Raw genomic sequence first — 16,471 nt, 5'->3', positions numbered from 1 at the left:
CTTCCCCCAATTCCCCAGCGCTGTTCCCATCCCCCCAATTCCCCAATAAAAATCTTAAAAAAAAAAAAAGAATGAAACTAGGGCCGGCTGAGTGGCTCAGTTGGTTAAGAGCTCGCTCAAGACTGAGAGCTCTGAGCAACAGGGTCACCGGTTCGATTCCCGGCCCAAGATGAGCTGCTGCTGAGCTACCAGGTGGCAGGATGGCTCAGCTAAAAAAAAAGGAATGAAACTAGACTGCTATCTGTCACCATACACCAAAATTAATTCAAAATGGATCAAAGACCTAAATATCAGACCTGAAACAATAATTTGCATAGAAAAAAGCATAGGTACTAACTTATGGGCCTTGGGTCCAGAAAGGATTTTATAAATTTGACCTCAAAGGCAAGGGAAGTAAAAGCTAAAATAAATTAATGGTACTATATAAAACTAAAAAGCATCTGCACAGCAAAAGAAACCATCAACAAAAGAGGAAATCAACCAAAAGGGAGAAGATATTTGTAAACAACACCTTCAATAAGGGGCAACTATCCAAAATATTAAAGAACTTGTACAACTCAACAACAAACAATCCAATTAAAAAGTGGGCAGAGGACCTGAACAGACACTTCTCCCAAAAAGACATATAGATGGCCAATGGATATATGAATAAGTGCTCAAATTCACGAGCTAGTAGGGAAATGCAAATCAAAACCACAATGAGATACCACCTCACACCTGTTAGAATGGCTATTATCAATAAGACAAGTAATAACAAATATTGGATAGGTTGTGGAGAAAAAGGAACCCTCATACACTGCTGGTGGGAATGTATATTGGTACAGCCATTATGGAAAATGGTATGGAGGTTCCTCAAAAAATTAAGAATAGAATTACCACATGACCCAGCAATCCCTCTTCTGGGTATCTATCCAAAAATCTGAAAATTTATCCATAAAGATATATGTACCCCTAAGTTCACTGCGGCATTATTCACAGTGGCCAAGATATGGAAACAACCGAAGTGTCCTTTGATAGATGATTGGACAAATCACTTTTTAATCGTTTATCCAAAAATGTGCAACATATATTACATATATGTTATATATATTGCATACACACATATGTAATGTAATTTTTAACATTTTGCAATATTCCTCTTCTCATATATATATATATAAAATATGCAAAATTTAACAATTAATGAATCTAGGTGAAGAGTATAAGATGTTCACTATATTAATATTATTTTTTTACTTTACTGACATTTATTATTTTTTAAAATAAAAAGTTGGGATCATCAAACGAATGGACAAACAAAATTTGGTATATACAGAGGGTGCCAAAAAAATGTTACACATTTTAAGAAAGGAAAAAATATTAAAATTGTAATACTCTCTATATATCGATAACAAAAGATGAATACAAGTCACATTTGACTTCTGCAATTACAAGAGGTGCTCAAAGTGGTTACCATCAGCGCCACATACACTTTTTTTTTTTTTTTTTTTTTTTAGCTGAGCCATCCTGTCACCTGCTGGCAGCTCAGCGGCTGCTCAGCTCGGGCTGGGACTCAGACCGCTGTCACTCAGCTCGCACCCTTGAGCGAGCTCTTAACCAACTGAGCCACTCGGCTGGCCCTCACATACGCTTTTGACTATGTTGAACTACTGCTTGAGCAACGATGACCAAAGTGTCCACTTGTATACATTTTTTTTGCACCCTCGGTACATACATATTACTCAACCTTAAAAAAAGAAGGAAATTCTGATTCTGTCACAACATAGATAAACCTTGAAAAGACATCATACTAAGTGAAATAAGCTAATCACAAAAAGGAAAATACCTTATGATTCCACTTATATGAGGTATCTAGAGCAGTCAAATTCATTAAAACAGGAAGTAGAATGGTAGTTACCAAGGGCTGGGAGGGACAGGGAAGTGAAGTATTGTAGTTTAATGGGAATAGAATTTCAGATTTGCAAGATGAAAAAGTTCTAGAGATTGGTTGTACAACAATGTGAATATACTTAACAAGACTGAACTGTACACTTAAAATGGTAAAGATAATAAATTTTACATTATGTGTATTTTGCCACAATTTAGATAAAAATAGATTTTTTAATAGTTGGGGGAAAATATTCTAGTATAACAGAATTCAGCTGAATAAACTAGCATTATTGTTACAGTAACTCAGTGACATTACAGGTTAAATAAGCTGTTGTGCACTAGATTGAAAACATATAGCTTACTGTAACATTCTTAAGAGAAAATACATGCTGAACTTACTAATAACTTCCCATATTTACTTCAGCCTTTAAAGAGAGCAACTTTAAAATGTGGAACACATATTTTTTTCTTCACTACTGTTTATAGCAATGTTTCTAAACATGAGAACCCTGTATTTTGGAAACCACAATTCTTAGTTTATAGGAGCTTAGTAGTCAAGGTTCCCACCTACTAAATGCCAGTAGTGCCTCCCAAGTAATTGTGAGAAACTAAAATGTTCCCACAAATACACCTTGACAATTACAGCTTTCTCAAGCACTAGAATCATGTTAGGCACAGAGGTAGAGTGAAGCATGTCGCTAACCACTTTAAATTACTTCATAAAAAGAAACAGAAGGCAGATTGACAAATGACAAAACATTCCTAGGAAAATTAAAATAACATCTATATGGTATTGTTATAAAAAATTAAAATCTTAAGTCATAAGGCTCATAAGCATACTTCTAATTAATTTAAGACACTCAAACATGTGCTGAACACATAACCTAATGCCAGATATCAATCTAGGTGTAGTGTTAAAATGGAGACATAATAAAAAGAATAAAGATACAACATAATTTAATGGAAAAGAGAAACATATAAACAAATAATTATAAAATAGGAACTATGGTAAAGAAGTTGAATTTGTTTTGTTTTTAATTTTCATTAACAAAACACAAAACTTATTTAAATGAGGAAATTGCAACACAGTCTTTGCATCCAAAGTGTATATTTTTACTCACTGGGTTGAAGAAATGCATTTATTATTATTTCCTTTTGTTGACACTATCAAGTAGCTAACAGATTTTCTTTTATTCTAAAACTGAAATGCTGAATTTCCTATCAGGATCTATTTGCTAATACTTCAGGTCCTTTGAATTTGTTTGTGTAGAATTATACTGAGGTAAAAAAACCCTGAAAGCCTTAAAAAACAAAATCCTAACCTGTGAGTTATTAATGACATGATTGGCCTCCAGTTGGATAGTAAATGTAACACCAAGTTCTGATGAAAAGGATTTCATTGGTGATAAGGTCCCAGATGTCAAAACAATCGTCCACACTTTGCCATTAATATCTGAAAATGCCTAAAAGGAAACAACATTAGAAGTATAAAATCATCTTTAAAAGAGTCAAACACATTTATTTGTTTGTACTGAGTTAAAACACAGAATTTTCATACATAACAATAAGCTTACCACAGCTGGATTTAAGCACCAAAAGTTTAGCACATGAACTGCAGTTTTCTGTCGTGAACGTTTCTTATTTTTGGGGATAGCAAAGAACCCATTTTTATCCGTAGTATCAGTCTGATTTATCCAACAGTACGTCTGTTGAATAGCAACTTTATAATCATCTGCAAACCTAAATGAAAATAAAATGGCAATTAAATGGCAAAACTTTATAGAATATATAACGTCCCAGCTACATACAATATAAAAACTAAATTGAAAAGAACTCAGAAATAAGCCCATGCCTATATAGTCATTTAATCTATAACAAAGTAGACAAAAATATACAATGGGGTAGATAGTCTGTTCAATAAATGGTGTTGGGAAAACTGAACAGATACACACACAAAATGAAACTGGACCACCTTCTTATTCCACATACAAGAATAAATTCAAAATGTGTTAAAGACTTAAATGTAAGACCTGAAACCATAAAACTCCTAGAAGAAAACATAAACAGTAAACTCTCTGACACTGCTCTTAGTAATATTTTTCCTGATCTATCTCCTCAGGCAAGGGAAACAAAAGAAAAAATAAACAAATGGGACTACGTTAAGCTAAAAAGTTTTTGCACAGCAAAGGAAACCATCAACAAAATGAAAAGACAACCTACTGAATGGGAGAAGATATTCACCAATGAAGCATCTGATAAGGGGTTAATATATCCAAAATTTATAAATAACTTATACAACTCAACACCAAAAAATCAATCTGATTAAAAAATGGGCAGAGGCCATGAAAAGACATTTCTCCAAAGAGGAGATACAGATGGCCATGAGACATATGAAAAGATGCTCAACGTCACTAATCTTCAGAGGAATGCAAATAAAAACCACAATGAGATATCATCTCACACCTGTCAGAATGGGTATCATCAATAAATCAACAAACAACAAGTGTTGGGGAAGATGTGGAGAAAAGGGAACCCTTATACATTGTTGGTGGGATTGCAAATTGGTGCAGCCATTATGGAAAACAATATGGAGGTTAAAAATTAAAAATCAAAAAATTAAAAATAGGGATGGCCAAGTGGCGCGTTGGTTAAGAGCTGGCTTGGGACGCCAGCTCTGAGCAGCAGGTCCCCAGTTCGGATCCCACATGAGGACCAGTGACACTGCCTTCTACAGCTAAGATGGTGAACAATAGCTCGATCTGGAACTGGGCTGCTGTGAGTCGCCGGCGATGGCGTAGGCTGCAGCCCTTGCTGCAGTGGGCTGCCGTGAGCTACTGTGTGTGGCTGGCTACCAGCGTGAGTGGCCGGCAGCCGGTGTGAGCCGCCAAGAGCTGCCATCCAGTGGTGGGTGACCGATATGCCTCAGCCAGGAAGAGCTCGATGATAATACCAACATGGGCCAGTGAAGCAACATCCTCCACAACTAGACTGAAGAACCAAAGAACAGCAACTTGTCTGTTCCCCTTCCCCCAATCCCCCAGCACTGTTCCCCTCCCTCAATTCCCCAATAAAAAAAAATATCTTTAAAAAAAAAAGAAAATTAAAAATAGAACTACCATAAGACCCAGCAATTCCACTTTGGGGTATTTATGCAAAAAAATCCAAAACACTAATACGAAAAGATACACCCACTCCTATGTTCACTGCAGCGTTATTTACAATTGCCAAGATATGAAAGCAACAGAAGTGCCCATCAATAGATGATTAAATAAAGAAGTGGTACATATATACAATAGAATATTACTCAGCCATAAAAAAAATGAAATCTTACCATTTGTGACAACAAGGATAGACCTAGAGGGTATTGAGGGTATTATGCTAAGTGAAATAAGTCCGACGGAGAAAAACAAATACCATATGATCTCACTTACATGTGGAATCTAAAGAACAAAATAAACTAAAAAACAAAACAGAAACAAACTCACAGATACTGAGAACTGATGGTTGCTAGATGGGAGGAGGTTTGGGGGGCTGGGTGAAAAAGGTGAAGGAATTAAGAAGTACAAATTGGTAGTTACAAAATAGTCAAGGAGATGTCAATTACAACATAGGGAATACAGTCAATAATATTGTAATAATTATGTATAGTGCCAGGTGAGTACCAGACTAATTGGAAGGATCACTTCATAAATTATATAAATGTCTCACTACTATGCTGTACACCTGAAACAATTATATAAAATAATATTGAATGTGAACTGTAATTGAAATAATTAATTTAAAAAAACTAAATTGAGAGAGTCCAGGTATCTTCGCACTCAAAGATACCATTTTTCCCAAAGACAACACCCACAACAAATTACATTCAGTAATTCTGATAGAAAATAAGCCATTAAATCTTAGAAGCAACCCCCTTCAAAAGATGAGACATCATCTAACCATCTACCTCTTACTACTTTCCATCCCTGTGCTCAAACATTACATAAATCATAGCAGAGCCAGAAAGAATTAAAATCCAGGCCTCCTAACTCCTAGTCCAGAGTTTTTTGCACTCTGTTACATCATTAGTTATAAAATATATAACAGGATTATTATTAGAGAAACAAAAAAGTGGTTTATACTTTATCATTACATGAGAAAACAGAAAATAGAAAGAAAATTTTTACTGCAAGTTTAAAAAGTTTAGGAAACTATTGGGTTGTCAGAAAAGTCATGACGTATCTTGTCTATGTTTTCCAAAGGTCATTTATTTATATAAAGAACAAAGATCAATCAATGATATATTGCCCGTTTTGTTCGATAACCTTTTGCCATCTTTCAGTGAGCTTCATAATTCCTTGTTCATAGAAGGACCTGTCTTTATTTGCAAAAAACTGAACAAGGTGCTGATTTACAGCCTCATCTGAATTGAACGTTATACCACGCAAGGAGTTTTGAAGAGAGCGAAACAAGTGGAAGTCTGACAGAGCAAGATCAGGCGAGTATGGTGGGTGTGGCACACATCCCATCCAAGCTTCAATAATTTTTGATGGGTGACCAAACTTGTGTGTGGTCTCGCATGGTCATGATGGAACACAACTCTTTTACAATTAACCAGCTCTGGGTATTTCTGGATGGATTCATTCAAACTGTCCAACTGCCGACAGTACACATTCGAATTGATTGTTTGGTTCCTTGGTAGGAGCTGGAAAAACATGACACCTTTAAAAACCCACCACACTGAAAGCATAACCTTCCTCTGATGAATGTCTGGTTTCAATGTTGTTTGAGGCTAATCATCACGTGGGGACCAAGACCGTTTGCGCACCACATTGTTGTAAACAATCCACTTCTCATCACCAGTTATCGGTCACTTCAAAAAAGGATCGTTTTCATTATGTTTAACGAGCATATTGCAGATGTTTATACATGCCGTCAAATGAACTGCTTTTGAGTTCATGCGGAACCCAAATATCAAGCTTGCTTACATATTGCAGCTTCTTTAGATGGTTGTGAATGTTTGAATGATGGATGTTCAATGTTTCTGCAATCTCTTGTGTCGTGTAACATGGGTTTGACTTGATCAATGCCTTTATTTTGTTGTCATCAACCTCGGTGGGCCTCCCTGACCAAGGAGCCATCGTTGAAACCAAAATCACCAGCATGGAATTTCGTGAACCATCATTGGCACTGACGTTCTTGTAGAGCATAGTCACTGTAAACTTGATGCAACTTTTCACACACGCGTTCTTGCCTTTATGGAAGTAAAACAGTAAAATATGGCGAAAATGGACAATTTGCTCTTCCATCTTCAATTTGTAAAATCTCCAGAACTCAACCAAATCGCTCATTTTTTTTTTTAGAATGAAGCTAGAACTGTCAGCTGTCAAATGACATAGCAATAACATAAATGTGAATGACGTTAGTACTTCCAAAAATGAACTAGCGCCATCTGTTGCAAACATGCATCATGACTTTTCTGATGACCCAATATTATCATATAAAAATTTTAAGTTCCTTTAAAATATGGGTCTCAATCTTCATCTATTTTTGTTTGTTTGTTTTTAGCTGAGCCATCCTGCCACCTGTTGGCCGCTCAGCGGCAGCTCAGCCCGGGCCAGGACTTGAACCACTGTTGCTCAGAGCTCACACTCTTGAGCGAGCTCTTAACCAACTGAGCCACTCTTCATCTATTTTTAACAAAGGTACTGAACCAGATGATCTCTGTAATCCCATCATCTTAATATTTCTGTCAATATGAAGCTATAGACACCTAGGCTTAAACAGCATAAAATGTGGTATTCTCTACCATGTCCTCATAATATTGACGGTTAATTTTGCCCTTAATTCTCAAAGTTCAAGACAGGAACCCTACAATCTGTGGAGAGAATCTTATAAAAATACTGAGAGCTAAAAACTATAAAACTCTTAGAAGAAAACATAAGGGAAAATCTTCATGAAATCAGACTTAACCATGTTTCTTGGATATATCAAAAGCACAAGTCACACACACACACAAAATTGGACTTCATCAAAATTTAAAAACTTTTGTGTATCAAAGGACACAATCAAGAGAGTGAGGAGACAACTCACAGAATGGGAGAAAATACTTGCAAAGCTTGTAACTGACACAAGATAAATATGCAGAATATATAAATAACTCCTACAACTCAACAACAATAACAACAAAAAACAAGTTCAAAAATGGGCAAAGGATTTGAATAGATATTTATCCAATAAAGATATACAAATGGACAATAAGCACACAATAAGATACTTAACATCTCGGGGCAGCTGGTTAGCTCAGGTGGTTAGAGCGCAGGCTAGTAACACCAAAGATGCCGGTGTGATTCCCACATAGGCCAAGGAGCTGCACCCCCCACAACTAGATTGAAGACAACTACTTGACTTGGAGCTGATGGGTCTCAATAAAATTAAAAAAAAAAAAGATGTTCAACATCTCTAGCCATTAGGAACACATAAATCAAAACCACAAGGAGATATCCATTAGGATGACTATTATCCAAAAAAACAGAAAAGGACATGTGTTGGCAAGAATGTGGAGAAAATGGAAATCTTGTCCATAATTATGGAAATCGAAAATGTGCATTTGCTATGGAAAACAGTAAGTTGGTTCCCCAAAATTTAAATACAGAATTACCATATGATCCTGCAATTCAACTGCTAGGTATGTACCCAGAACTGAAAACAGGGACTCAAAATGATACTTGTATATCAATGTTCACTGCAGCATTATTCACAATAGGCAAAAGGTGCAAACAATTCAAATGTACATCAACATAGATGGATAAACAAAATGTGGTATGTGCATACAATGGAATATTATTCTGCCATTAAAAGGAATAACATTCTGATGCATGTTACTACATGATTGAACCTTGAAAACATTCTGCTAAGTGAAATAAGCCAGACACAAAAGAACAAATATGTATGAGTCCACTTATATGAGATACCTAGAAAAGGCAAATTTATAGAGATAAAAGTAGAATAGAGGTTACCAGAAGTTGTGAAAAGAGGGAATCTGGAAATATTTGGCAGATACTGTTTCATGGATATAGAACTTCTTTATGGGATGATGAAAAAGTTTTGAAAATGGACAGTGGTGATGGTTGCACGACAATGTGAATCTACTTAATGCTAATGAAAGGTACACTTAAAAATGATTAAGACGATAAATTTTATGTTCTGTATATATTACCACAATTTAAAAAAACCCTAGAACCAGGTAGCACTATAACTTAACAAGGGGTAGCGTGTGGGAACTTGACTGCTTTTCATTTTCCACATTGCACTAATCAGAGGCTTTATGCAATAACAAAGAGACTTTCCAGTACTGGAAGAAACATACCTAAATCATACTTACGAGAAAACTTAAATGCTTAAGTTTAGTACTAGAGGACAATACATTTAATGCTGAATTAATTAAATGTATTTATTCACTGATTTCAGTACTAATTTTCATTAATAAAGACTAATTTCGATGGGGCGGCCAGTTAGCTGAGTTGGTTAGAGCACAGTGCTCATAACACCAAGGTTGCCGGTTCAATCCCTGCACGGGCCATTGAGCTGCTTCCTCCACAACTAGGTTGAAACAACTACTTGACTTGGAGCTGATGGTTCCTGGAAAAACACACTGTTCTCCAATTAAAAAAAAAAAAAGACTAATTTCAATTAACCTGACTCTGTACCAGTAAGAGCAATATTTATGCCACTTATTTATGATTATCCTATATACTCATACAAAATTAGAAAGAATTAAACACATGTTAACACCCAATAAGGCTAACATTTTTAAGAGGAAAAATACAGATCAGATATCTGCACTTACCTGCTCTCTTGTCTAAAAAGATAGTCAAGTACCATAAAAAGTCCTTTGAGCATTATTTGAGTTGATGCACTAATAATAGGTACTTCTATTGTCTCCTCTTTACCATGAATTGATGAGACTTTTTCTTCTTTTTGAAGGACAGCAGAAAAATGTCCCTGTAAGAAATTACCATATTAAGTATACTTGGGCTGGGGGGAAGGGTGGAGGTAAAACAAACTTCTCAAAACTATAATGAAACCTAAATGAAATATACATTGAAAATTTAGGCAAACATTATTAATACACAAGTGCTAACAATACGGTTTAGATTCCCACAAATTCTCTTCAGAGTCAAAGGCACTGTAATAGAGTTACACATTTAGGAGGTTCATTACTTCTTCAGGTATTTATGGTATTATTTAGTGTCTTTCAAAAGTAATGAACTAAATAAGAATGTACCTACCAAATGGTTTCTCCAAAGAGCTTAAAAGAGTTGCTATGCCACCTAAATACCTGAATTATTTCCAGAGTATTCTGATGCTGAGAATAATATGAGTATATTATTTTATACTAAAGGAATGACTCAAGGAAACAATACATGCTAAATACGAAATGTATGTTAACTGGTTCATTAGTTTTTATGTGTCTCATAAGTATTAATACAGATGGAAGTGTGGACCTTAAGACAAAATTCTTTTTTAAAAAAGTACGCTTTCCCACATTGTGAAACATAAAATTCTGAATACTGAAGCAATAAAATATACTGGTGACAACTCTGATGTTTGACAATAAAATATATGTTCAATGAAAATAAAATGTGGAAATAATTAAGATAAATAAGATAGATAAATTTTAATATTCGGATATACTGTAAAGTAATACACATCTATAAGAGTAACATTAATCTCTGCTGAACAAAAGATTAAAGAATACAAAAGATTTTTTAACAAGAAACAAGGAACTATAAAGAAAGACAAAATTTGGGAAAATGTTCAGCATTACTATTATTAATAAAAACCAAATATTAAATTGTTCTTTTAAAAAAAATCAAGCATATCTGTCATATCTTATAGGAATGCTACTGTTCCTCTCCAACACTGGCAGAACACTGGCAATTTACTCTAGAAAACTACAGAACTCTTGAACTACTGAAGGTGAGGAGGCATTGTACTAAAAACAGAAGGACTGAATGAAATTCTACATATTGAATCATGAGATCCTGGTTAAGAATCCTAACTTCTGGTTAAGTTACCTAAACACTGACAGCTGAGTTTATAGATAAATAGAAAACTAAGCAAGTGGGGGAGGGGGACTACAAACAGGTAATTATTACTTCATAGGAAATACAAAGTTGTATAAAAAATTAATCAAATAATGTTATTATCATGAGCTATAATAATACATATGCAAGATGATATACACGCTGAATATTAGAGAGTGGAGAGAGGGAAAGAAAGATGGCTGCCGCCAAATCATCATACTTAATAGAAAGTCAATAGAGAATATCTAAAATTGAAAACTCAAAAGTAGCAGAACCCACGTGTTATTTAGAAAATTTGGGTTAAATATCAGAAGAAACCACTATATAAGAGTTAAAAGTACAATTGGGAAGTGAAAATTTGGATTGAAAAAGAGTGGGGCAGATGAATGCTTTTCTTGATAGTACTAATTGACTCACATGTTACTTTGGTTAAAAATTAACTTCTAAAAAATTTAATAATCACAATGATGAATTGCTAACTAGGCTTAGAAGAAATTTCCTCAACCTAATAAAAAGATAGCTCTAAAATTCTAGAGCATCCATGGAATGAGAAAAAAATATTTGCAAATCGTACACTTTATAGTGTTTATATCCAAAATATATAAAGAACTCTTACAGTCAACAATAAAAGACAACCCAATTTCAAAATGGGTAAAGGATTTGAAGTATAAAGGGATAATCAGCACTTGAAAATGTGTTCAGCATTATGAGTCATTAGGGAAATGAAAAGCAAACTACACTGAGATACCACTTCATCCCCCTTAAGAACAACATAATAATAAAAAAGATAATAACAAGAGTTGAAGATGTTAAAGAAATTACAATGTTCCTACATTGTTGATGGGACTGTAAAATGGTGTAGCCCCTTTGGAAATCAGTTTGGCAGTTCCTCAAAAAGTTAAACTCAGGGATTCTGGTCAAGATGGCGGAGGAGGGATTGTCAACAAAATTTTATTTAAAAAAAAGTTAAACATAAATTTTTGAGGAACCCCCACACTGCCTTCCATAGCGGCTGCACCAATATGCATTCCCACCAACAGTGTATGAGGGTTCTTTTTTCTCCATAGCATCTCCACAGTTGTTATTATTTGTCTTGTTGATGATATCCATTCTAACTGGTGTGAGGTGATATCTCATTGTGATTTTTATTTGCATTTCTCTGATATTAGTGATGTTGAGTATTTTTTCATATGTCTATTGGCGATCTGTATGTCCTCTTGGAGGAATGTCCATTAAGGTCCTCTGCCCATTTTTTAATTGGATTGTTTGTTTTTTTGGTATGAGTTCTTTGTATATTTTGGATATTAGCCTCTGATTGGAGGTGTTGTTTGCAAAAATCTCTCAATTTGGTTGGTTACCTCTTTCACACATGGATTTTTGACTGTGCAAGGGTCAGCACCCCAACCCACGCATTGCTCAAGAGTCAACTGTTGACTCTTAAATTTTATAAAATTATAAAATTATAAAGTTTAAAAGGGTAAATTTTACGGCATGTGACATATCTCAATAAAGGTATTAAGAAATAAAAATACAGAATTAAAAAAATACAGTAAACATATTACTAAACGATGTAACACTAGTAATAAAGTCCTTTTAAAGTAAGCAACAAGACCAGGACATCTTTTTCACTTCCTGTGATGAACAATGTACTGCAAGTTTAAGCCACAAAGTAAAAAATAAATAAGATGTGAAAGAATCGAAAAGAAAGAAAACAGTCACTACTCATGGACAGTGTGATTATCTAGATAGAAAATTTAAAAATCTACAGATCAACCTATAAGATAGTTCAGCAAAGTGGTTGATTACAAGATCAATAAAAAATCAACTACCATTCTTATACACCAATAACAATTAGAAAATGCAATTTTTTAAATATACCATTTGAAAAAAAAACACTTGACTTTACTTAGAAATAAATCTAACCAAAAGCACCTAAGATTTTTTTTTTTTGTAAGAAGAGAAGTGTCTCCCTTTATTTTACAGCATGCCCCTTTTTATAGTGGGCAGTTGACCATTATCTCATCAGTAAAAAGTTCTTTTACATAGTTTAGATCAGGGTTTTACTTCCTGGTAATTCTTATGCTCCAGGGTACAGCTTGCCTTTTTCTTATGCTAAAAGATCAACTTATCTTAACTGAAGCACCTAAGATTTTAAAAGATAAAATTATAAAATGTTATTGAAAGGTATATAGAAAGAGAATGAAGAACTATTTCTTGTTCATGAATGGAGAAACTCCGTATTGTAAATATCAATTCTTTTTAAATTAATCCATAAATTCAATATAATTCAAAATTCCAACACTATTCTAATGGAAATTTACAAGTGAATTCTAAAGTTCAAATGGCAGATAAGGCCAAGAACATCCGAGATCATCCCAAAGGAAAAGAACAAAGTGAGGAGATATGACCTACCAGATATGGGCATTTTTCTAAAAGTAATTAACAAATATGACAGTTATCATAGAACAGAATCATAGAACAGAATAGAGTACAGAAATAAATTCACACATAAATGAAAATTAGATATATGACAGAAATGGCATTACAAATCAGAGGGAAATGACGGACTATTCACTAAATGATACTGAGAAAATTCAATATCCATACAGGAAGTAAAATGGATTCCCTACCTCACAACAAACAGAAATGAATCCCAGACTGATTGAAAAGCTTTGTAAAAGGTAGTGTGGAGGTTCCTCAAAAAATTAAGAATGGAATTACCATATGACCCAGCAATCCCTCTCCTGGGAACATACAAAAAAAAAATCTAAAAACATTTATCTGTAAAGATATATGTGCTCCAATGTTCATTGCAGCTTTATTTATGGTGGCCAAGAAGTGGAAACAACCAAAGTGTCCTTCAATAGATGACTGGATAAAGATGTGGTATATATACACAATGGAATACTATTCTGCCATAAGATGAAATAGTGCCATTTGTGACAACATGGATGGATTTTGAGATTATTATGCTCAGCAAAATAAGTCAGAAAAAGTTGAGAACCATATGATTTCACTCATATGTGAGATATAAAACTGAAAACAACAAAGGAAGAAGACAAACAAAGAAAGAAACAAAACCTCAAGACACAGACAATGGTTTAGCAGTTACCAGAGGGTAAGGTGGGGAAGGGCAAATGAGGGTAAACAGGGTCAAATATATGGTGATGGAAGGAGAACTGACTCTGGGTGGTGAACACACAATGTGATATATAGATGATGTATTACAGAATTGTACACTTGAAACCTATGTAACTTTACTAACCATTGTCACTCCAATAAACTTTAATAAAAAAATACTTTAACTTTTAGAAGAAAATGTAGCACAGGATAAGGAATGATTGCTGAAACAAAACTCAAATATCACAATTCATAAAAAAAAAAAAACGCTAAATTTGAATGCACTAAAATAAAGAACTTTTGGAAAAAAACACACCATAAACAAACCATAGATGAATACACAAGCAATGCAATAGCAACAAAGAACTAGTCTTTAGAATATATAAATGAAATAATCAGAGAAACATACAAAGATATATTTTCAAGGATGTTCATATCAGAATTATTTCCTATTCTGGGAAAACTGGCAACAACCAATATTTCAAATGCCAGATTAATCAAATAATTTAGACTATGTGCATGCACAAAAATGCTACACTGCAACTAAAAATCATGAAAAATAATCTTTTTCAAAATAGAAAAATACTCATAATATATCGTTAAATAAAAAGAGGCTACAAATAAAAAGGTATACTATCGAATATGTATTTATGTTAAGCAAATACATACACAGGAGGAGACACAGGTAGACGTAATTCCAACAGTTAATAATGATCACCTTTAAGTTTATGAGTCTTGTTTTCATTTGTACCTTTCTGTATTTTCCAACATTTTTCTTTTGACATATATATTATTTGAATATTTTTTATTAAATTATAACATACAGGGTGCACTAATCTTAAGTGTATAACTCATTAAACACACAAACAACCCCATGAAACAATACTCAATCAAGATAAAAAACATTCCTTGAATCACAAATGTTTCCCTTTTGCCCCTTCTCAACCCAAACTGCTTCTTACCCCTGCACAGTGGTAACCAATATTCTGACTTCTATTAGCATAATTATGCTCATCGGCTCTTAAATTTCATAAAAAATAAAATCATAGTTTCTACTCTAGTGTCTGGCACCTTTTACTCAACATTATGTCTGGTGGATTAATTCATATGGTTTTGGTGGCAGTGGTTCATTTTTTTTAACTGCTGTGTAGTATTCCACTATATGAATATCTCACAATTTACTCATTTTACTGTTGATATGAATAACCTTTAAAATGCAAAAAGTCTATGCAAAAAAAAAATCATTAAAAATAATATGAAAAAATACTTATGATACTAATTTCATTTCTTACATGGAGGGCAAAAATTATAAGTATAGTTTGATTAAATATATTCTTAATACTCATATGCCCAGAATGCTAGTTGTGAGCAATAGTTATCTTTTGGTTTCAAAAATCTCTTTAAATCTATAATAGGAAAAATCAAAGAAAATCTAAATACATGGAGAGATGCTCCATGTTCATGGATAGGAAGACTTAATATTGTTTAGATGTCGGTTCTTCCCAGGTTGATCCACAGGTTCAAGGAAATCCCAATCAAAATCCAAGAGTTACTTTGTGGATATTGGCAAACTGATTCCAAGTTTACATGGAAAGACAAAAGACCCAGAATAGCCAACACAATATTGAAGAACAAAGCCAGAAGACTGACACTACCTGACTTCAAGACTACTATAAAGCTCCAGTAATCAAGACAGTGTGGTATTGGTGAAGAAACAAATAGATCAATGGAAAAGAACAGAAGCCCAGCAACAGACCCACATATAGTCAACTGATCACTGACAAAGGAGCAAAGGCAATAAAATGGAGCAAAATTAATCTCTTCAACAATGATGGTGGAAGAATTGGATGTCCACATGAAAAGAAATGAATCTAGACACAGACCTTACACCTTCATAAAAATTAACTGAAAATGGATCACAGACCTAAATGTAAAACATAAAACTAAAATTTCTAGAAGAGGGCTGGCCGAGTTGCGCATTGAGAAAGAGTTGGCTTGGGACGCCAGAGGGTTCCGGTTCGGATCCCACATATGAAGGCCAGTGACACTGCCCACTACAGCTAACATGCTGAACAACAGCTCAACCTGGAGCTGGGCTGCCGAGAGTCGCCGGTGATGGCGTAGGCTGCAGCCCCTGCTGCAGTGGGTTGCCATGAGCTACCGTGTGTAGCCAGCAGCCAGCATGAGTGGCCAGCAGCCGCGGTGAGCGGCCGGCCAGAAGCTGGCGACTGATCTGCCTCATCCGGGAAGAGCGCAATGATGGTGCCAAGTTGGGCCAGTGAAGCAACGTCCTCCACAACTAGGCTGAAGAACAAAAGGACAGCAACTTGTCTGTTCCCCTTCCCCCAATTTCCCAGTGCTGTTCCCATCCCCTAATTTCCCAATAAAAATCTTTAAAGATAAAAATAAATAAA

At 34.6% G+C, this 16,471-nt stretch overlaps 1 protein-coding gene across 1 annotated transcript in view; it reads right to left on the bottom strand.

Moving 5' to 3' along the window:
- BRIP1 (BRCA1 interacting DNA helicase 1) overlaps positions 1-16,471 on the bottom strand; it is a 172,320-nt gene that overhangs the window by 82,191 nt on the left and 73,658 nt on the right. Inside the window, 3 exon segments of the mRNA XM_019636606.1 lie at positions 3,192-3,332; positions 3,444-3,609; positions 9,698-9,852. Of these exon segments, the coding sequence (XP_019492151.1) occupies positions 3,192-3,332; positions 3,444-3,609; positions 9,698-9,852 (462 nt within the window).

The sequence above is a fragment of the Hipposideros armiger genome, unplaced genomic scaffold (genome assembly GCF_001890085.2).
Source record: "Hipposideros armiger isolate ML-2016 unplaced genomic scaffold, ASM189008v1 scaffold_29, whole genome shotgun sequence".
NCBI lineage: Eukaryota > Metazoa > Chordata > Mammalia > Chiroptera > Hipposideridae > Hipposideros > Hipposideros armiger.
Note: the sequence above shows the minus strand (reverse complement) of the source record. Positions and strands in the feature narration are given on the sequence as shown.